Source organism: Gregarina niphandrodes, assembly GCF_000223845.1.
Source record: "Gregarina niphandrodes unplaced genomic scaffold scaffold00055, whole genome shotgun sequence".
In the NCBI taxonomy this organism is placed as follows: Eukaryota; Apicomplexa; class Conoidasida; order Eugregarinorida; family Gregarinidae; genus Gregarina; species Gregarina niphandrodes.
Window position 1 is genome coordinate 4,871 of NW_011645822.1, and position 21,289 is coordinate 26,159.

The 21,289-nt window shown below is 48.1% G+C and overlaps 13 protein-coding genes across 13 annotated transcripts; 8 read left to right on the top strand and 5 right to left on the bottom strand.

Annotated features, from left to right (window-relative positions):
- Positions 1–20: 20 nt before the first annotated feature.
- Positions 21–548, top strand: GNI_167680 (putative kinesin; the record flags this gene model as incomplete). The annotated part of the gene is made up of 1 exon (XM_011134919.1): positions 21–548. One exon carries the CDS (start codon positions 21–23, stop codon positions 546–548), a length of 528 nt encoding a protein of 175 aa, XP_011133221.1.
- A 491-nt stretch (positions 549–1,039) lies between these two features.
- GNI_167690 (putative insulin-degrading enzyme) lies at positions 1,040–4,300 on the top strand (the record flags this gene model as incomplete). Its single annotated transcript, XM_011134920.1, has 1 exon — positions 1,040–4,300. The coding sequence occupies one exon, from the start codon at positions 1,040–1,042 to the stop codon at positions 4,298–4,300; it is 3,261 nt and encodes a 1,086-aa protein (XP_011133222.1).
- A 168-nt stretch (positions 4,301–4,468) lies between these two features.
- On the top strand, positions 4,469–5,181 carry GNI_167700 (ADP-ribosylation factor family protein; the record flags this gene model as incomplete). The annotated part of the gene is made up of 2 exons (XM_011134921.1): positions 4,469–4,753; positions 4,792–5,181. The coding sequence occupies 2 exons, from the start codon at positions 4,469–4,471 to the stop codon at positions 5,179–5,181; spliced, it is 675 nt and encodes a 224-aa protein (XP_011133223.1).
- A 183-nt stretch (positions 5,182–5,364) lies between these two features.
- GNI_167710 (major facilitator family transporter) lies at positions 5,365–7,393 on the bottom strand (the record flags this gene model as incomplete). Its single annotated transcript, XM_011134922.1, has 3 exons — positions 5,365–5,741; positions 5,783–7,195; positions 7,384–7,393. The coding sequence occupies 3 exons, from the start codon at positions 7,391–7,393 to the stop codon at positions 5,365–5,367; spliced, it is 1,800 nt and encodes a 599-aa protein (XP_011133224.1).
- Positions 7,394–7,467: 74 nt separating this feature from the next.
- Positions 7,468–8,103, top strand: GNI_167720 (RNA recognition motif protein; the record flags this gene model as incomplete). The annotated part of the gene is made up of 1 exon (XM_011134923.1): positions 7,468–8,103. One exon carries the CDS (start codon positions 7,468–7,470, stop codon positions 8,101–8,103), a length of 636 nt encoding a protein of 211 aa, XP_011133225.1.
- Positions 8,104–9,499: 1,396 nt separating this feature from the next.
- Positions 9,500–9,974, top strand: GNI_167730 (hypothetical protein; the record flags this gene model as incomplete). The annotated part of the gene is made up of 2 exons (XM_011134924.1): positions 9,500–9,749; positions 9,823–9,974. 2 exons carry the CDS (start codon positions 9,500–9,502, stop codon positions 9,972–9,974), a joined length of 402 nt encoding a protein of 133 aa, XP_011133226.1.
- Positions 9,975–10,153: 179 nt separating this feature from the next.
- Positions 10,154–12,358, bottom strand: GNI_167740 (lipase; the record flags this gene model as incomplete). The annotated part of the gene is made up of 1 exon (XM_011134925.1): positions 10,154–12,358. The coding sequence occupies one exon, from the start codon at positions 12,356–12,358 to the stop codon at positions 10,154–10,156; it is 2,205 nt and encodes a 734-aa protein (XP_011133227.1).
- Positions 12,359–12,388: 30 nt separating this feature from the next.
- Positions 12,389–13,741, bottom strand: GNI_167750 (amidohydrolase; the record flags this gene model as incomplete). Its single annotated transcript, XM_011134926.1, has 1 exon — positions 12,389–13,741. One exon carries the CDS (start codon positions 13,739–13,741, stop codon positions 12,389–12,391), a length of 1,353 nt encoding a protein of 450 aa, XP_011133228.1.
- A 29-nt stretch (positions 13,742–13,770) lies between these two features.
- On the bottom strand, positions 13,771–15,199 carry GNI_167760 (hypothetical protein; the record flags this gene model as incomplete). Its single annotated transcript, XM_011134927.1, has 3 exons — positions 13,771–14,132; positions 14,173–15,071; positions 15,111–15,199. The coding sequence occupies 3 exons, from the start codon at positions 15,197–15,199 to the stop codon at positions 13,771–13,773; spliced, it is 1,350 nt and encodes a 449-aa protein (XP_011133229.1).
- A 41-nt stretch (positions 15,200–15,240) lies between these two features.
- GNI_167770 (putative transmembrane protein) lies at positions 15,241–16,809 on the top strand (the record flags this gene model as incomplete). The annotated part of the gene is made up of 1 exon (XM_011134928.1): positions 15,241–16,809. The coding sequence occupies one exon, from the start codon at positions 15,241–15,243 to the stop codon at positions 16,807–16,809; it is 1,569 nt and encodes a 522-aa protein (XP_011133230.1).
- A 1,092-nt stretch (positions 16,810–17,901) lies between these two features.
- On the top strand, positions 17,902–18,259 carry GNI_167780 (putative transmembrane protein; the record flags this gene model as incomplete). Its single annotated transcript, XM_011134929.1, has 2 exons — positions 17,902–17,992; positions 18,066–18,259. 2 exons carry the CDS (start codon positions 17,902–17,904, stop codon positions 18,257–18,259), a joined length of 285 nt encoding a protein of 94 aa, XP_011133231.1.
- A 63-nt stretch (positions 18,260–18,322) lies between these two features.
- On the top strand, positions 18,323–19,027 carry GNI_167790 (hypothetical protein; the record flags this gene model as incomplete). Its single annotated transcript, XM_011134930.1, has 2 exons — positions 18,323–18,693; positions 18,730–19,027. The coding sequence occupies 2 exons, from the start codon at positions 18,323–18,325 to the stop codon at positions 19,025–19,027; spliced, it is 669 nt and encodes a 222-aa protein (XP_011133232.1).
- Positions 19,028–20,797: 1,770 nt separating this feature from the next.
- On the bottom strand, positions 20,798–21,181 carry GNI_167800 (ATP-binding cassette protein; the record flags this gene model as incomplete). The annotated part of the gene is made up of 1 exon (XM_011134931.1): positions 20,798–21,181. The coding sequence occupies one exon, from the start codon at positions 21,179–21,181 to the stop codon at positions 20,798–20,800; it is 384 nt and encodes a 127-aa protein (XP_011133233.1).
- Between the last annotated feature and the right edge of the window lie 108 nt (positions 21,182–21,289).

The following is a 21,289-nucleotide window of genomic DNA, read 5'->3' on the forward strand; positions in this document are numbered from 1 at the left end:
GTGAGCAGTTGAAGGAATCAATGTCGAAGGTGGAGAAGCTCGTACAAGAACAGACAACTCGAGACGAGCTAATAGGAGCTCTCCGGGAGCGGTTGAAGGAATCAATGTCGAAGGTAGAGAAGCTCGTACAAGAACTGACAACTCGAGACGAGCTAATAGGAGCTCTCCGGGAGCGGTTGAAGGAATCAATGTCGAAGGTAGAGAAGCTCGTACAAGAACTGACAACTCGAGACGAGCTAATAGGAGATCTTCGTGAGCGGTTGAAGGAATCAACGTCGAAGGTGGAGAAGCTCGTACAAGAACAGACAACTCGAGACGAGCTAATAGGAGCTCTTCGTGAGCAGTTGAAGGATCTTGAGAACCAGGTATCAGCAGCTGTTGCTAACGAGAATGAGTACAAGTGCCTTGCATCCGCGCATGGAAAGATGTCAGAAGCCCATGAGAGGACCGTGAAGCGCCTGATGCGAATGGTTCAGCAACTGGAGAAAGACAACGGCTCTTTAAGCAAACAGTTGTCAAACCTTCGACACATTGCATCACTGGAATAATGGCGTCAGCATTGCATCACTGGAATAATGGCGTCAGCATTGCATCACTGGAATAATGGCGTCAGCAAGTTAGTTAGTTAGTTCGCACACAAGTTATTTTGTGGGGTGGGAAGGGAGCGATGCCATGACAGACTCGGGAGCGATGCCATGACAGACTCATCGCTGGAATGATCGACTCATCGCTGGAATGATCCGCACTGTAATCATGAGCTATGCGCGAAGGAACGAACGGGGTAAGGCCAGCCTTGGTCTCTTCGGCGTCGTGGGCGACGGCGTCGTGGGCGACGGCGTCGGAGGGAAGTAAGCCCCAGTCCCAGCGTGGCTTCTCAGTCAGCATTAGTCGTGGTGATCGGCATTGGTCGTAAACCACCACGACTTCTGGCGTTTGGTTATTTTCAAAACATTTGAGCCACGAGCTGGTCTGTTCACGGAACTTGGTTAAAATACCGCCACCCGAAATAATTCTGGACAATTTGTTTTGAAAAAAAATTATGGCTATGTTGGGCAAGGAGTCAATCAAGAGTCCTATAGCGTTTGATGACTATGATTACGGTGTGGCAACCTTGAGCAATGGTCTGAGAGTATTGTTGGTGTCAAGCGCGGATCGTGTGGACAAGGCGGCGTGTGCCATCGGTGTAGGTGTGGGTCAGATGAGTGATCCACGGGAGTTGGAGGGTTTGGCCCACTTTTGTGAACACATGCTGTTCATGGGTACAGCAAAATATCCGGACGAGCAAGAGTATCAGGAGTATGTGCAGAAGAACGGTGGGATGACGAATGCATTTACTACGGACACATCGACGGTGTACTATGCCACAGTGAAACCAGACGCGTTAGATGGTTTGGTAGACAGGACGTCCGAGTTTTTTGTATCACCTGCGTTTAACCAAGATGCTGTGGACCGAGAAGTAGAGGCGGTGAATTCAGAGCATGAAAAAGACTTGCAGAATGATACGCGTCGGAAATATCAGTTGCTTAAGCATTTATGCAATCAAGAGCACCCGTTTACGAAGTTTAGCACGGGGAATAACCGTACCTTACGTAGGTTAGAGTTCTATAAGAACGACAATGCCAAGGCATTATCCGCATTAAGACAATCTTTAGTCCAATTTCATAGCGAGCATTACTCAGCAAATAACATGGCTGCTGTGATCTTGGGGAGGGAGCCTCTTCAAATACTGAAAGAGATGGCTGAGAAGTATATGAGTCGAATACCGAATCACGATTACCCAATAATAAGAGGAAGCGCTGTCGGCAAGCCGCACTTGATCTTTAGCAAAGAATATGTAAATCGTTTGGTCGATGTTCTCCCCGTTAAAGAAGGCGACCGGAAACTGGAGTTTATCTTTGCCATGCCAGATCAAAGAGACCATTACAAGTCAAAGCCTGCCAGTTTCATATCTCATATTTTAGGTCATGAGGGTGAGGGTAGCATTCTTGATATACTGAAGTCTAAACATATTTGTACAGCCTTGTTTGCAGGATGTCTAACAGAGAATACTGGTCAGTCTGTATTTGAGGTATCTTTGGATATGGCATCGGATGAAGTGTTTAGCGACGAGAATATTATTTACATTGGCAAATTAATCTTTGGAGTGCTTAGAAGACTAAAATATGAAGCTAGTCGTAATCCTATTGGCTTTACAGAATTGATCAAGGACGAACAAAAGGTCAATTATATAAGGTGGAAATATCGTCCTATGTTTGATGTCCATGAGCTGGTGAAAGAAGGTGTGTCAAATTTGTTGGCATGTGAACCAAAAGAAGTACTGGAGGCAGCTTATATTAATACTGAAGTAAATCCCGGCTTAATTAACAATCATATTGACTTGCTTCTTGACCAAGCAAAAGACGCGATAGTATGGCGAACCGGTATGAAATTTGGTGTTCGATGCAATGAGGAGGAGAGAATTTATAAAACAAAATATCATGTAGAAGCCCTGCCTGAAGAATGGTCTCGTGAATGGAATGGGATAGCCAAGTCCACAAAAGATGATGATGTAGATATATGGTTGAAAAATGAAGGCATTAAACAAGTTGAGAAGAACAAGTTTGTCCCGGAATCATTTGAACTAAAAGCACCCACCACCGACATTGCCGCTCTCCCTGTATATATCAATCCTACCGGTGGCAGTGCCTTTTCAGCTAATGATCCTATACAGATATGGTTCAAACAAGAAACTTCATTCAGACTACCACAATTCCTATTTAGTGGTAGAATACATTTACCCTTGTTCAAACCAACCCTCGCGGATCTCCTTTGGATGAAAGAAAATGATGTAACAAGGGCGAAGGTGAAGCAGGAGTGGGAGAAGAAAGACAATTTCAGAGATCTCATTTGGCCAGCACGTGTGGCATTATACCTTGTTTATCAAAAGGCTGTTATGGAATCAGTGAACGACAAACTATATGATGCCAGACTTGCTGGTGTTATATACAATACAGCTATCATTAGCGGTACTGGACAAGGTAGTAGTGGCCTGCAATTTGAAGTTGGTGGATTTGATGATAAGGGTGAAAAAGTTATGGAGACGTTCATAAATAGTTTCACAGAATTTAATGCAAATGAAACACATTTAAAGACCGTCCTGGCGGAATTAGTACGCAGTTTCACCAATAAGACTAAGGCAACTGATCCTTACGTGCATGTACTAACCAAGGCAAGTGATTCAATGAGTTACATAACATGGGATGATAGAGATATGCTGGAATCGTTATCAGTAATTACAGTTGATGTTGCCCTGAAGTATCTCAGAAAGGGTAAAAAGTTGAATCCTGAGCTGTTTGATGGTGCAACTGTACTAGGGGCTATCGTTGGCAATGTTACTGATGATGAAGTTAGGAAGTGTTATGCTAATCCTAACGCGTGGTCCAAGTTGATACAGAATCCCGGCAAATATGATCTTAATGGTAAGGAAAGATTGTTATATGATGAAATTGATTTTGATAAATTGCGAAAGGAAGATACTATGAAGCAACTACAGAGGGGTACCATGGTACATCGTGAGATTGATGATTCGAAAGGCGCCACAAAAGGTGCTGACGATTCGAATTCTGCGATCGATGTTATTGTGATTAAAACGCCTACGTTGAATAGTGCCAACCCCAATGGTGCAGTAGTTCTAACTATTCAAGCCTTTGATAGTGAATATCAAACATACGCTTTCAACAACGTAATGTCAATTTGGTTATCCGACCTGTTCTTCGATGATTTAAGAACAAAGCAGACGTTGGGCTACGTCGTTGGAATGCCTAACAGGGAAGTTGGACGGCGCCTTATGCGTTGCTTGCTTGCTCAAAGTACACGCTCAACTGAATATGTTCTGTCTCGTATGCTCAACTTCATCCAAGAGAAATGTTTGGAGTGCAATGGAAATACCTCATTCAGCATCAAACCTGCGGGGCTGAGCGAAGAATCATTTACTCAGTGCACGCAAGCAGTGATTAGCCAGCTGCGAGAAAAACCTAAGGAGTTATACACGGTGTACGAAAGAATGAGTAATGAGATCCTGACTTTGAGAAATGATTTTAGCCGAAGGGAAAAGCAGATAAAGTTCCTAGAATCATATAAATTCGCTCAATTTAAGCAAGATCTAGTCAGAGCTCTTACTCATGGTAAATGGATAGCCCTATTGGCATTCACTGAAAATACTGAAACATCAGAAATTCAGTTGGACAATCTCACACCTTATCAATGGTGTAACATATACTCTGTCAAACATGTGAAAGACATAATTTACTCTACTGTTTAAATGAGCATCTTTTCTGTTTTTTTTTAATACATGTAATAAACAGAATCGTGTCAAACAGAATCGTGTCTGGTCATACACACACCTAATAGAACTTAATCGAATTTAACAATAAAGCCGAATTTAATCGAACTTAACAACCCCCCGGGCCGCCTGGTCTAGCTAAAATTTATGGGAGGAGTATGCTGCGGTCATATACGAATAATAGATCAAACAAATGAGACTGAAAATGGCTTACAAATCGATCCACTTTGTAATCCAGATTATACCAATGTACTAAGCAGACCTCCATCTATATTTATTCTTGGTTCTGAGACCGCTGGTAAAACTATACTGTTTCTACGGATTATTTATCCTTATGCTGACATTAGTGATCTTGTTAGTGTTACTAAACCGACCAATACATTACATGTAGAGCCATACAATATATATTCTAAAGATGTTCTATTGTGGGATGTAAGATCACATTGTAGTTATTAATTATTTCTGTATAGGTTGGAGGTGATCATCTTATTACTGATGCTATGGTAGATGCACTAAATCAGATCCATGTATATGCTATTATATATGTGGTATCAATGTTGGAAACATCATCCAATCAATTACTCAAGGAAAGGCAACGTCTATACAGACTCGTTTGTCACCCACTAGCCATGCAAATCAAATTCCTTGTAGTACTGAACACATTTGGTGCATTTAACGACCAGGAAAATCCAGCGCAAAGCAAAGATACTGAAAACGTTCTCGTCAGAACTCTACACCTTCAGACGTTCATCGATATGCTCGGCCCACAACGCTTTCGCTATACTAAAGCCAACGTCAAAGACGGCCTGGATGATCCTAATCTGGCGGATGCCCTCGCTCAACTTGCCTTGAATCCCTAACATATTACCCCAACATATTACGGGATAATTCACAAATGGGCTTACTAGCGAACACGAAGAACCCACGTACTGATTTGATTACACACTCAATGTTGGACCAACCTCAATGTTGGACCAATCTCAATGTTGGACCAACCTCAATGTTGGACCAATCTCAAGCTCAAGGTTGGACCAATCTCAAGCTCAAGGTTGGACCAAGCTCAGTTGTGTGGCTGTTTGCGCTTCTTCGATCTGATTCGCCAAGAGCCTAGCGTGGGTGTCAGATGATAAAGAGGTTTTGTTCAGATGCGAAGAGAGTTCCAGCGTTTCGTCGTCGACACCTTCACTCTGAAACTCTTTTTTTACATTGCGCTTCAGAGTAGCCCGAGCAGCCACATGTCTGTAAGATACCAAACATGCAACGAAGGCTAAAACCGGCAGCAACATTACCCCGCGAAATCCTTCAACCTCCGCTTGACCCCCGCAAAGCCATGCAATTACCACAGGAAGTAAAGGACCAAAGAACCACGATGATTGGAATACGGTTTGGTAGACGCCGTAAGCCGTGTCTTCAAGATAGCCTAAGAGATAATCAGTGATATATTTGTGTTAACGGGCTTACTCGGCAGACAGGAGGCAATAGTGGCCTGGGCTATGGGGATTACCGCAGAACCAAAAAGCACGGATAAAGTCATGGTGAGGGTAGAGAGTACGAATCCTCTATTGACTCCCATCGTTACGGCACAGACTGATCCGGCAGTGCATGTTAAGCCGGAGAGCAAAGCGATCCACCGGAACCTAATGGGATCCACTCGATCCCGCCGAATGGTTTCTACGTCCTTGAACTTCAAGAGACTAGCAAGACTGAGCCCGAGAATTGTGCCCACACCGAATACAGATGTAATACCCGTAAGAGCTAGCGGCTTGGATATGTTGAGTCGAGTGGTGTACACGGTGAAAATCCAGAAGGCTAAAGCCTGAGACACACTAGTATTAACCCATACTGCGAAGTTGACGCAAACGAATGGCAAATTGCCTGCAGCCGCCTTCAGCTGCTGACCAATGCCTGTCTCCGTACTTGGTACCAGCGGCAGAAAACTGGGCTCATCCTGGGTGTAGGGAGTGGTGATCTTGCTGTACATGGGGGTTGAAGTAAGCAAAGAATCATACCAATGATCCATCACGGCCTCCGGCCTCTCTCCGTGCCGGCCGTATAGGGGATGCACCAGCGCACTACCAGCCATCAGTATGCTGCCAGCAAAAGAGCCTTCCATAAGATGGTCTTCCTCCTGGATGTCTAATGTTATCTGCTCATTAAACTCCGCAGTACTACCGGGGAATTCAGCCTGTCTAACGGCCACAAGCCCGATCAGGGCTACGATGCTGCATATTATTCCGGCCAGCTTGAAACTCACCGTGAAATTATGCCCCCGAAATGGCGGAAAGCTTAACAATGGAGGGACCAATACCAATACATAACCAGCGACTGTTCCCATGACTCCAGCTAGCTGCACTTTCGCCTGTTGGGCTGCCGCCTGTGAGTGAGCGGACGACTGATTGATCCATCGAGGAATACAATGAATCGGGTAGGCTGCGATAAGTCCTGCTAAAAAGCGTAATCCATACAGCCAGTATGGTAAGGTGGTACTCAAAGAACCCAGTTTTATTCCAGTATGAGGTAACCCATCATTATGATGGAATATGTCGGGTAAGAAAGGTCCCAGCTTCTGTTCGAGAGAACCCACGAATCCTTCAGGCTGATGCCCTCCGCCAGGCAGATGCCCTCCGCCAGGCTGATGCCCAGCTAGCTTTTGACTATACCGCAACAAATATCCAGTTCCTATGTCAATAACAGTAATTCCTGTGATGGCTAATATCAGTGTGTATTTTGAGAATGATACCCGCCTAATCGCCATAATCGCAACTCCTACTTGGGTCCCAAGGACACATATGCACTGAACAGCGGCCTCTTGGAACGCGGAGGTATTAAACAATGCCCTTAGTTGCGGTATAGCAGCAGGCACAATACCGTGTTCTACATTATAAGCAAAAGAACACAACTACAGGTAGACTATGTCTTGTGGCAAATTGGCCTACCTGCAGGTACCAAAACATTATTGCTCCTTGAAAAAGTCACGTAATCATTTCGGTAGGACCATTTCGCACGGCGCCATCGCGAGTGATAATACATAAGCGCATACTCTTAGACGATACAATCAGTACTGTCGCACATTTCTTTGGGTGTGATATACCGGGTGGCCGGCTCCGCACTTAGGGCCGATTTTTAATATTACCTAAAGCCTCAAGATGTCGAAGAAAAGTTCGACGACCAAGTCTAAGACCGTACGTAGCAAGAAGGAAGAAAAGACAGTTCCATTACCAGCGGCTCCGGAGAGGGAAGGCACCGTGCTCTCAACTATTGTGCCACGTGGCAAACAAACTCGGCCATATACATGCGGCGTAATCTCGCTATATAATGTTCCCAAGTACTTGGAAAATTCAGACTTGAAGAAGTGGGCGAGTCAGTTTGGCCACGTGACCCGCGCTGCCATGTGGAAGAATAAAAAGACCGGGGGTAACCGAAATGGAGCATTTATAGAATTTGAAGACGCCCGAGTTGCTGACATCGTCGCAAAAGAGATGACTGGTACCATCATGATGCATAAGGCCCTCCAAATTCGAGTTATAGAGGACATGAATTGGCAAAAAGCCAGGAGCATGTTCGCGTTTGCAGATAAGCAATATTCGCCTAAATCCCCTATTGAAACCGCGAATGCAACTATCCGGAAGATGTGGTCCGTAACGGCTGTTAAGGGCATGACAGTAAGTGACGCTGAACGCAGAGCCTCATGCGCCGGCAAAAAGTTATTGCAAGCCTCAGGTATCAAGTGCGAATGGACTCCTCTTCCGTCCATCGAGAAGGCATTGGTTAAGACATCTTAAAGCCCAAAGATGGTTGCACAACCGTATGGTTGCACAACCGTATGGTTGCACAACCGTATGGTTGCATAACCGTATGGTTGCATAACCGTATGGTTGCATAACCGTATGGTTGCAAAACCGTTTGGTTGCAAAACCGTGTTGAAGGGGGGCAGGGGCCCTGGGTAACCATTTTTTGTCTCTGGCAGCGTCCGTTAGAAACCTCAGCAGCTCATTCCTCAGTTACTCCGGTCTTCTGTTTTGGGGCGCTCCATTTTGGGGTCGTGCATTTGGTGATGCTGTCGCTTGATCCGGCTGTTGGAGTGCTTTCATTATTTGCATAACAATCATTGCCACCATAAGACCAAACCACCAATTTCCTTTTTTCGGTGGTGTGTCTGTGGTTGGACTTCTCGCTTCTTCTACAAGGAGAGGTGCGTGCAGCTGATAGATCGGTACGATATCTGGGGAGGGAAGTATTTTGATGATTCCCAACCGAGATGACGGGTTAGGTACGAGTCCTGTGACCTCATCAATTGAGGGTGGCTTGATCATCACCCGCTTTAAACGGCCTTGGTCGAATTCAGCAATGAATTCAGAATTGGCAAGATGTCCGCAGAATTTTCTATAGTTGTTCACATGACTCAAGGGCGAAAACGAGATGCCAAGCGCGGATCTATTTCCTGAATTGACCTGGGCATCCGAGGAGGCAGGTTCCTGGGTATCTTCCATTACTGTTTTAAACAAGAGTTTATCGCTATCTTTGACATTATTCCACATAGAGTCACATACATTGGTGGCCGAGCTCATGATTGATCCTACAACACGGCCATTCTTCAACTGTAGGCCGCGTTCCTCTGTCAGCGTGAAGGAGCTGTATTTATCCCAAGCTGCAGAATGAGGTTGACTTAATGAACATGGGGGTAAACGAACATGGGGGTAAACGAACATGGGGGTAAACGAACATGGGGGTAAACGAACAAGTGAAACGCGGGCGGGTTTAAGGCAACTTTAGTGTCGTCTCACTTTTCCCATCTGTTGAGTATAGGACGTTGGTAGTGTGTTGAGCTGTCGCAATCAACGACAGGGTCACTATCAGCTTCAACATTTTAAAATGGTTACCGTTGGGTTGATTGGTTGTGGAGAGATGGGGTCAGCTCTGTTCACCATGCTGAGCCAAGTGATCCCAACATGCTACGTGTCCTCTCCCACCTGCAACTTTACACAGCATTCTTGGACACAGCGCCCGAACATTCATTGTACTCGAGATAACCAGGTCGTTCTGGACAACTGCGACATTGTGTTTCTCGCTGTGCCGAGTGCCTTGGCACGTGAGATCTGTGCGCAATCGGCGGAACATTTTTCGAGGCGACCTCACACCATAGTGAGTTTATGCGGGAGCCTGTCACTTGAAGATATGATGGCATGTGGCTATCCGGAGGATAAGGTGGTCAGAATTATGCCAAATACGCCCACTGAAGTGGGCAAGGGGTCGACAGCGATTACCGCCGCGTCTTCCGCCCGCTCTACTGAGGCGTATACCCAAGTTTACCAGTGGCTTTCACAAGCGACAGGTCTTGTGACAGAAATTCCAGAGAAGGACTTCTCTAAATTTACGGCATCATATGGCTGTTCACCTGCGTATAATTACCTTATTTTTGAAGCGTTAAGTGACCAGGCTGTCTTACTAGGCCTGCCCAGGAAATATGCGAACAAACTCGTGATTAATCAAGTGATTCGTAGATGCCATCAAATTCAAAATACATGTGACGGACCCATTGCGGACCCGGTCATTAAATCATGCTGTATGGTTATCACTTATGCGGTTACCACTTATGCAATTCCCCATTTCACTTATGCAATTCCCCATTTCACTTATGCAATTCCCCATTTAAGCTATGAATTTCAACCAACCACGCACAAATCAAAAACGTGTGTAGATGAGCAAGGCTTGGTCGCCATTATTAATCATTAATGACCACCCCCATAGTATACATGTATTATTGTGAAATGAGGTCAATGGGATTGATCTAGCTAGGTGATATTGGGTTGTGGTTTATAGTGTGGTAAAACATTAACATCTTATCGCACGTTTACAATAGTTGCCATTAAGCCAGCATCTGTACACATCACTATGGGTCTGAGATAATAATAGTGGAGCAGGGACTTGTAGGTTGTCGAAGTTCGCTTTACCAGAAGCTAGATTATACGTAATATCTCCGAACAGACCCGACGTCATTTTAGGCATATACAGCCCCATATCTTCCACCGTTATCATGATCTCATTGGGGGTCTTGGCATAGACATCGTGAATAGGTTCGCTGATCATGTGATGAGAGGATCCATGATGAGAGGATCCGTGATGGGAGGATCCGTGATGAGAGGATCCGTGATGAGAGGATCCGCTAACACCTAGGTACCAAAGATTGTCCTGCTGGAAGCTGGATCCCGTGGCTGCTGGGCATCGAAACATTCCGACTCCTCCGGCACAAGGTATCTTCGGTACCGCATCAAATGCATTGATCCATGTCCGAACAATAACCCTTTTCTTCAGTAATTCCGCTGCGTATTCGTCTAAAGCGTTAGGACATGCGAAACCCACCACTGCGATTGAAGCCTGAGGCATCCACTCAGTGAGCAGTAATGCGGAAATCAGCGCAACACTACCTCCCATGGAATGCCCAGAAAGAGTTACTCGGGTATCTGCGCCAGGACATTTGTCATTCATGATATTTGCGAAGAAAGCTGCTGTGGGGGCCGCCAAATTTGTGAACCCGGCATGCGCTCTTCCCAGCAGTGTACCCTGCACTTCTAGAGGAATTTGAGCGGTTTGAAAATCGGCCATCCAGTCAACTTTGGTTTGGGTTCCTCTAACAATAACCGCAAACTCGCACCGCTTCAACGGGTGTTGGAGCAACACAGCAACTGGAATAGGGACCGTTGACGGCTCCGATTCCACTGAACCCTGGTCCATCTTGGTAATTCCGATGGTAGACCACCCAGGTAAAAACTCAACTGTGCTTGCGTCCAAACTACACATACTATCCCTCCGCGCATATTGGTACACATAGTCTCCAGCCGTCAGTAGCCACCTATCGATGTTGCCCTGGGTAGAGTCGTAGGTGGTATTGCTGATATCCAAGTTCAGAATAAATCCAGCATCCGGATCTTGATCAAAAGCGTCACAACCATCATCAACTTTACGTCGGTAATTCGCCTTGATTTCTTCACAGTCCGGTGTCTTCGCTCGGTCGGGATTTCCACAGGCCAAAACGGATCGTAATACGGTTTCCACCACACAGGCATCATTTCGAGCGTTTTGAGGGTCAAGTGATGCAGCGGTATTGCAGCTATTGCACAGCGCTTCTCCGACATTGATCATTGGCGATTGCATGGAAACGGTTATGTTCGAGCCGAGACTGAGGGTTACCTTGTCAACAATCTGCTCAGCAAGGGCCGCAACAAACATGCTGTTAAGAAATCTAGTTAAGTGCAGATCATCCACTGCAAACTTCAGCATATCCGCACCCGTTGGTATTTTATCGCCGCTCTGCGCGTTTGCACTTATCCACCCAATGGACTTGCCGAGCATTCCGTCAAGGAATGAGGCTTGCAGCTGTCTTCGATATTGTTGCGGGCCTCGAAGAGCTGATTGGAGTGGATCGGTTTGTAAATCGTCTATCCGGAGACCATCAGTATGGAGCTTACCGATCTGGATTTCAGAAGCACCTTTCCCTACTAGTTCTTTGGCTAGCTCCATTATCGCGCCGTGAGCCAATGAAGTAATTAGGTCACTGATGGATCCCTTCACTCCGTCTAATGAAGCTCCAGAAGGAAGCTCGGTCTTGGGCGTAACGGCGTTGTCACCTGCCCCAAACCACCACCAGGCTGCCTCTACATTGTCTAGATATGTGTTTGTTGCATTTCCCCCCCGGTCACCGGCTTGTCGATCTATGTATTCATTGGTATTGTTTTCGTCTTGTTTGTCTTCCAGTGTGTAGAGCATTTCTACCGGTGAACCAAGTAATTGTCGACGGTGCGTCTTGGCTTTCGCTTTAGGTGAGCTCAATGCCAGCAGCTTCTGGAACCCGATCGTTTTCAATTGGTTGAACAGGCGTTGCTGCGGGTACTCCGGACTAAGTCCCAATTGTCTTTTGAATTGGTCCAATATGTCTTCACTACAGTCAGGTACATCACCCAAACTGATGTAAGGGATGAATGTATACTCATAGACAGATGCTGCTGAGATCGAAAGCACAAGGAACCGGGGAAGCTTCATATATTTGATGAATACAAATATCTGATAAAACTATAGTTCTTGAGTTTTGCCTCTGGTCTCAGTGTTTCTATATTCCAATTCGGATATGGCCAGGCTGGCAAAAAGTGCTGAGGCTTTTGGCATGACTCGCTCATCTGCAGCAAATTTCGGGTTATGAAGACTAGTGTTGGTAGTAATGTGTGAGGGCAACTGAGCACCAGATCCGATACCCAAGGCGACGGTGACACTGGGTACCAAGTCGCTAACGAAAGCAAAATCTTCCATGGCGTACAAGAAGTGGAACTTGGGTAAAGAAACCCCCTGGTTCGCGTAACGAACCAGGTCGGAGTGCCGAAGACTGAGGTCGGGGTCATTGTACAGCCTGGGGATGTCTCCCATCCACTCGACCGTGCTCGATATGTGATAGCCGGCATCGAGCGAGGCCGCCATTTCTTGCAGGCGCGCCTTCATGAGCATCATAACCGCTGGGTCACCACTCCGAACGGTTCCCTTCAAGGACACTCCGTCCGGGATGGCGTTTGTCGCTCCCCCGAAAGTCGAGATCTGCGTAAACGAGATAAGGCCGTGGCGCTCAGGTCCCCAGCCGAACGTCTCACGGGACGAAAGCGCTTGTGCCCCAGAAATCAACGCAGCTGCCGCAACTACAGGGTCACGGGCCACAGCAGGCGCACCAGCGTGCCCTCCCACGCCCGACAAGACAATAGTAAAATGGTTCCCACCGGCCAACTGAAGTCCTGCTGTAGCCACAAACCCTCCAGTAGGAACCATCGGCATCACGTGCATCGAAAACGCGCTTGCTACCTTGGCGCTTGCTACCTTGGCGCTTGCTGTCTTGGCGCTTGCGCTCCCCGGTTCCTTCCCGAGGACTCCTTCCTGGACCATTAGGGTCGCGCCCAGCCCAAGCTCCTCGCCCGGCTGAAACATGAGGCGAACAGTCCCCTTCAAACCCGCCTCTCGCCTCTTGAGCAGACGCGCCGCCCCCAAAAGCACGGAAGTATGAACATCGTGACCGCACGCATGCATGCGGCCCGGTACCTCGCTTGCAAACGGCAAACCCGTTGCCTCAGATATCGGCAGTCCGTCCATGTCCGCCCGAACCAGCACCACCGGCTCACGGCCACTGCCGATATGCGCGACTATCCCCGCACCTCCCTCGTCGCCGTCCTTTGCCCAACCGGCCGTGTAAGCAATGCCAAACCCTTTCAGCTCTTTCGCAATGCGCTCGCTTGTCCAGTGAGTAGCCAATCCGACTTCCGGGTGTCTGTGAAGCTCACGCCGTAACGAAACCTGCCACTCACTTGTCTTGTTCGCCTCTCGGTATAACTCATCAAACAGGACTTGACTGCCAGCCGCAACCAGCAACACTATCCAATGTTTCAACATGAAAAATGCCAACGAAAATACAACTGATGTCAGCGCAACTCAACGCCGGAAGAAAGTGCGACCAGACGGCCTCCACCCGCTATTAAAATCTCAGTCGTGAACTCATCGTAAGCCATGCAGTCCACGGCATGAATGTTGGGACACGGATACCGAGCCACTATTCCACCATCTATCAAATCAATGACGACGATATGTGGTAAAGCACACGCCACCCGTTTACTGGACAGTCCCAGCCAGCCTCCAGGTTTAGACGCAGCCGGCCTCAAACAATCTAACGTAGTGACACTCACTTCGGGGCTAAATTGAGTTCTCTGTAGGCAAATATCTTTCACATATGGGCCAACGTACATAAATGCCAACGCCTCCGTTGAAGATATATGTAACCGTGAGCCTAAAACAAAGCGTGAGTGATCTAAGAGTGGATGACATACCTTGAACTTCACGGGGTAGAGTGATTGAATAAAATTTCCGTGTCTCACATCCCGTGCAAAAATAAAGGTCCAGCTTGTCTTGTTCAGCGCACACCATGGGAGTGGCCTTGTTGCTCGCTGAGTTCATCAAGCTTCGAATTTGGCGTTTCATCCGCAGAAACGACATAGATAAAGGATCAAATGTCTCGCTACCTTCTGTGACTGTGTGTTCTCCAGATAGTAGATTGAAAGTCTGAAGAGGGGTCCCCTGCTGCTTCACTAACAGATTATCCGCACACAGTTCTAATGATTCTAAAGGCCGGTCGGGTAATAAAGGCACTTTCCTCTCAGCTATGAGTCGCCCGTCTGTAATGTCACATAACCTAACAGGTAGCTCCGAGCTCGTTGGGAGGCCGAAAAAAGACACCCTTCCTTTTGACAAGCGGATTTCTTGGTATGCAGCGTTAGATTCGCTGAACAATTCATTGTAACTTAACATATCCCAGAATTTATACTTAAAGTCATCCGTGGTAGATGTCACTATCCTAAGATTAGCTTCTTCGAATTCCACAAAACCAGGATACTTAATAACCAGAGATTGAAGCTCCTTTCCGACATTCGCGCATGGCTGCAAAACTCCTCGAGCTAAATCGCTGGCATTGAAGATTCTGATTCGTAATCCTTTGTCGCAGTGACGAGGATGCCAGAGCACAAAAACGGTGTCGTTCGTCCTGTTGTAACTTGCTGACCGCACAACTTCCGTGTTGTGATCCGCAAGGCTGCCAAGATGGCAACCGGTTATTCGATCCCAAAAATCGGCCATACCAAGGTCTGTGACTACCGCAACTATCTTGTTCGTGCAGACGATGTCTGTAACAGTACCAAGACATGATTCCAAATATCCCAGCCTCCTCTCAACTCTGCTCAAAGTTCAGAAAATCTGGGCCTCTTTTGCTTACGAGAAACGGGGGAGGAACCTTACAGGGCCACTGCGGTGTAGGTCTCGGCCCCGTTTGGTATATCCAACCCGGAAAATAGGAACGGTCATTTTGACCGCGCGCGCGTGCACACACGCGCGCACTTTTTGGGATGAATGTAATTGAATTGTGGGTCTATTCATTCGGTATCAAAGTTACAGGATTGGTCTCGAATGTCATTCTCGTCAATGCCGTTTCATTGGAGGCATATGGGCTACAGAATGTCACGATATCATTCATTTCCAATTCTCTGAGCTGGATACGAGCCGAGTTCGGAAGAACATTGCTGCAAAAGAACATTAATGCTCCGGAGACATTTACTGCCCTAAGCCTCCTGGCAGTATACCTGACATGCGGGCTCGCTGCTGTTATTTGGTGCGTTGGCAGTATGTGGATCCCTAGGGTAGCAGCATCATTCGTCAGGAGTTACGTATCCTCATTAGCGTTATACAGTGCAGCAGCAGTGATTGACAGCCTGACAGAGTCGGGCCATGTGACTGTTTGCGCGACGTCGGGGGGTATAGAGTTTATTGCACGATTGGAATCGCAGAGTCAAGCGGCGACAAATCTTCTTACATTATTCACGGTCACGGCATCGCGTATTGTATGTCCTTCTTCGATCGACAGAAACTACATTTTGGCGGGGGCAGTGTGCAGATTGTTATCGTCAATCTGGCAGCACTACAAGGTAGGAAGATACTATTTGGCAAAAGAGCGCAGGCTAGACGAAGAGCGACAAGAACAGGTACATCACCCTTTCTTATTGGAGCTGAATGGGATACTGAAATTTAAGGGGAAGAGTTTGAGACAAGCCAAGAAAGCTATTCTGTGCGAAGGTCGGAATTCACTTCAGAAATTCATTACCGTTGAGGGTGACAAACTGGCCATGATGAGGTTAAGCGGGCGTACTGTAGGTGCAATTGGATCTGCTCAGACTCTCGGAAGTATTGTGGTGCGAGTATTTTTTGCCCCAACAGAAGCGGGCATTAGAGCGCACTATTGCCTATTCGACAAGTATGAGACGATAAATTTACATTCTTTCAAGGAAGCAACGAAGCTGCAAGTTTCATTGGGTGCGCTGAGTACCTTATTTGGATTTTATTTCGCTGTTCCAGCCTTGCGCGTTATCCGAGGTACTGCATTCAAATATCTGGAATCGGAGGCACTGGCTTACCATTCCTTGCTCCTTCTGCCCTTAAGTGTATCGGGCTTGACAGATGGCATTTTACACGTTGTGGATAAGACCGGGACGGACTACGGCCTACTGCAATCCATTGTTTTCGCCGCGTGGCTTCTTGGTGCCAGTAGCTTATGGCTCACCAGTGGCTCAAGTTCAAATAAAGATCAAGTGGTGCACTGGTTCGTCTTCACAGGATTTGTTCAACTGGTTAGACTGTTCGGTTCCATTCATATACTAGGTCTTAGGTTAGGTTTCGGACTTGGTTTACGGAGCGCCAAAGGTACATTAGATAACCTCTTCCACCCAATATCAAGAAAGGTTACAGTCTTCAGTCTCGTGTGGGGTATCGTTGTTCTCCCAGTTATCTTCCGGATAGTGCGGAGTATTCTCGAACCTATCGTCCTCTTTAATAGGGTTGATGTTTTTCCCTGCGGGATAGGATTGGTCTCTGCAAGTCTGATGTTCATTCAAATTCGATCGATCGCCCTTCGATCGCAGTAGAAAGCGCGCCATATTTGGCTACCTTCGAAACTGTCCTTCTGGTGCCAAGGGGCCCACTCCATTTCCAGCAACAACCGCACGCTGTCTTTCACTGTTCCTTGAAGTGAAGTGCGCCCCAGTGAGGTGAATGAGCTCAAGGACAATGAGCTGAACGCATCAGTGATATCCCAAATGGAACCGTACTATTGTAAACGGTTCCGCTGGGTGTAGGCAAACCTCTGTCTGAGCCACGGGAGCCTCAAGTCGCTCTCGATCCGTCGTTAGATCACCAGCAAACTGTAATGACGGGTATCGACGATTCGCAAAGCGTCTACTAAAAAACGGTGGGGATTGATCTTGGTTATTTGACCGCATAACAGCGAGCGACTTCAAAGCTTCTGCCACCAACTTTTGTTCCTCATTCATCGAAACTGCCCGTGACCCTGCTTTAACGTCGGCGCAGAAGTCCTGTAGTCAGGAGTCCTGTAGTGCTCCCCGTTGTTAAAGTGCCCCCCGACAAGGAGTCCCTGCATTAGCATGCACCACAATGCCAGGTGTTTTAACTTCTCCCACTGTAGAGAGAGTACGCGGTTAGTACGGCCATGACCGTTCGGGCTTCTTGCCATGACACGGATTGATGACCACCGGAGGTATCTACTGTCCGCACCGATCTGTGCATTATGCACGACCTCTAGGCCAGAGTGTCTGCCTTGTATGCCAGAGTGTCTGCCTTGAAACAATAACGTCGAGTCCCGCCGGTGGTGGTGGAAATATCCCACTGTGTCATGTCATGTCATGTCATTGCCGGGTTTAAAGTGGTCGTCCAAGACCTACTTGCGGGGCGGGACTTCGGCTTGTTTCCGCAAGCATCCAAAGCCGCACTCTTTCCATCGTTTCCAAATCGGCAAGTTCGTACAACTTGAGAACGGTGAGCGGGTAAGCGACATGATGTTACCCATGTGTGTGATGTTAACGTTGCCCAGAACTGCCGCGGGTTCCACGTCATCATGCAGCAAGCAAGTTGGACGTCTGTCAAGCTAGCACGGGTAAGTCGCAAAAGGGAATGGTTGCGGCAACGAGAGTGAATCTTTCCGGGGGGGCTGTTAAATAAAAATGCTACGGGTAGACCGCCTGAAACAGTGCAGTAAAGTCAAGAACTTCTACAAGTATGCTTTCAAAATAGAAGAACCTTATAGGATGCTATGTAAGCAGACAGCAATGCATGGGAGTTTACTTTGGCGACCGTCTCTCAGACCAGAAATGTGAGTTCTTTTTAGTGGACCCTCACTTTGTTGAGCATGCTGCCCAAGTTAACATACCAATTCGACAGTTTGTGGAGACAAATCTGGAAGCCAAAGTAGAATTCAGTAAGCCTATTTGTTTGTCTGGCCTATGTATGTGGCCTATGTATGTGGCCTATGTATGTGGCCTATGTATGTGGCCTATGTATGTGGCCTATGTATGTGATTGATTGGTACTAACTCGTTGGGTCGACTGTATCATTGCCTTAGACATTACATCTTGTTGTAAATCGATGTTAGAAAAGCGTAATGATAAGGTCCAGCGAGCGTGTCATGGTAGGAGCGTTTTGGATTGGCTGCCAAAGCCTTGCCGAGTGATTCGATGCGATCATTCCCAGGAAATCATATATAAACAGAGACGTTCTGGTGCTACGGTGGATGTCGTACAGCATAACGCAGTACATGAAGATGTTAGTTCTTCATCTTGTCAATCGCCTAATTCATCGACGGTCTCACGTTCGAACGATATTGGGACGGGTCACAAATACAAGTCGGAAGAACTGAGATTATTCAGTCATAAGTGCATCATGTCATACACTGTGAAATCAAATCGGAGAAAGTTCTGGTATTGCGCTCACGATCCTTTACTGGTCCCGCGACTTCTGTAAGAACTTTTGTTGCATTCCCATCTTTTTCGTAGACGTAAGAGGGGCGCCCCTGTAATCCTGATGGAACACAATATCTTCCGTATATGTGAGCCTTCCAACCGGAGTAAGGAGCGTCATGAATACCTTGAAGCTGCCAAATCTGACGTGCCGGACTGGGAAAAGTCGGCTATGAATGTTGGTAAAGTTGTTGAAACCGTCGGAGCACGGAAGGTTAAAAAAAGACGGAGAGCGGACGCGCCAGATACCAAATCCGAGGAGCTCACAAGCTTGGAGCCATCTAAGAAAAGATCACGGTCAAAATCTAGACGAGTGAAGAAACCTACGGATTAGAGAAGCGCGTCCAAATTTCGTGTCCCAACTCGCCAGAAAATCGGCGGGAGGTAATGAGTGCGGCTGATCTTGCCTCGCTGAACGTCACCTTGTGGGAAATACTGAATCCGCAGCTGAGACTACGAGGCGGAAAGGCTAGTGATTCTGCGAAAATCAATGCAGTCCACTCGGCCTCGCTTGAACAGCAGGACTTGGTGGTGAGGAGTTCACCAAGTTCTTTGCCGCCTTCTTCAGGTCCGCTGCCTTCCTCAAGTCCGCCGTCTTTCGCAACTCCGCTGGCTTCTTTCGCGCCATTGGAACCAGGTTCTTCCACTCTTCCCATCAGCCTACCATCGGCGACGACCGCGCGATACGACGGTGTTGAAACGAAACCTGAATCGCAGCAAGAGTCGAAACCTGACATGGGAAAGATCCAACCTGTCGTTTCGTCGGCTTCTGATGAAGAACTGGAGGCCGGCCGGCGGTCTAAAAACTGGGGCGACTTTCTGGACATATATCCAAGGCGGAATTCGCCCTTGGGCGAGGCTGTACCGGTCAGTGCATCTCGTGCCCGTCTGTTGCCGTCCCCGGTGGAGGGAATTCAGCGGGGCGGCCCCGCAGCTTTTTACTCGGCGTTCGCCGAGACGGTACCCACACTCCACCATCACTCCATGATCAGTCCGGTGCTGTCGGACGCTGACTACCTGGGGGGACCGGACTACCTGGGGTCACCGCCTGTGTCGGCGCGCTTGCCACAGATTGTACTAGCAGTCTTGTCGATTCTCCTGCTTGTCTGCGGGCTACTGGAGTGCTGCGTCATTTGGACCCAGAAGAAACAAATCAAGACGCTGAGGGAGCATGACCGCCGGAATTACGTTTTGAGACTCTCTCCGCGCGACAGCATGCTGGAACTCGCCCAGTCCGCTACCCCCGGTCCTATTTGCAGCGTATGCCACAGCGTCACGGCCCCACTAGGCAACCGTCACACGGCAATCTTGCCCAACACCGACCCCCTAGTGTCACACACGTCCGCGCTTGCCCCCTCCACTTCGGCACCATGCATGGTACACCACATGGTTAGCGACGGCCGTGAGCGGAGGTCCTTAGAAGAGCTCGTCGACGAGGTCGAACGTCGGCTGATGAAACAAATCCTCTCTTCGTACAAGCCTCCACGAGACCGAGATCAAAATCAGAACCGAAACCGGGACCGAGAGAGGGAACGGGACCGAGAGAGGGAACGGGACCGAGAGAGGGAACGGGACCGAGAGAGGGAACGGGACCGAGAGTATCCACACCAAACAGATAAAAAGAAGATGTCCCAAATGGTGCAGAGCGACCGCCCGCGAGAGGGGCTGTCATCCTCCTCTTCGGCCTCGTCTTGTCAAACCGTACTGCACACGCCGCCCTTACAGACCACTGCCAACATAGACTCCAGTGCCCACGTGGACTCGGTCCTGGACTCGCCACATAGCACCAGCTCTTTTTCGGACCCCAAGTTTCCCCCAGTTTTGAGTGCACCCGCTACAGACAACCGACGACGACGCAGGCGCCGACCCCCACCAGGCAACTGGCTGGCAGCACCACCGCCCGCGTCCACCCAGCGAATCCCTATACTCTGAACCGATCATTCAAACATCGCTGATACATCGGTGTTTTTCCCTGGTTAAATAAACAATCACCTGGTCTGATGTGACTGGCCCGCGTCAGTGACAGGCTCCCGCCAACGACGTAATTGGTCGACGTCCAGCAACACCCTTATTCATTCAGTAACCTACATTTAGTGGTCTCCATTTAATGGCTTGCGCCTTCCGCGATTCGAACCAGCTTGCTGTATACTCCGTCCTTGATTGCCATTAGTTGTTGATGGTTGCCGACTTCTGCTATTTGAGAGCCACGAGTGTTGTGGTTCACGAACACCACGATGTAGTCACAGTCGCGGATGGTGCTTAATCTGTGGGCGATGACGAGGGCGTTGAACTTCTTTGTGGCAAGCAGCTTGTTGAGAGCTTCCTGAACCACTTTTTCGCTGGCGGCATCCAGAGCAGAGGTCGCCTCGTCCAAAATAAGCAGCTCCGGCTTCTTGACGAGAGCCCTGGCGATGGCTATTCGCTGCTTCTGTCCACCAGAAAGCCTTGAGCCGCCACGGCCGACCTCTGTGTTGAGTCCTTCAGGCATGTCCTGGACGAAGCCCCAGGCGTTCGCCTCGCGGCACGCTTCAATAATGTCCTCCTCCGAAGCTTCCGGGTTGCCGTACAAAATGTTGTCGCGGACCGACCCACTGAA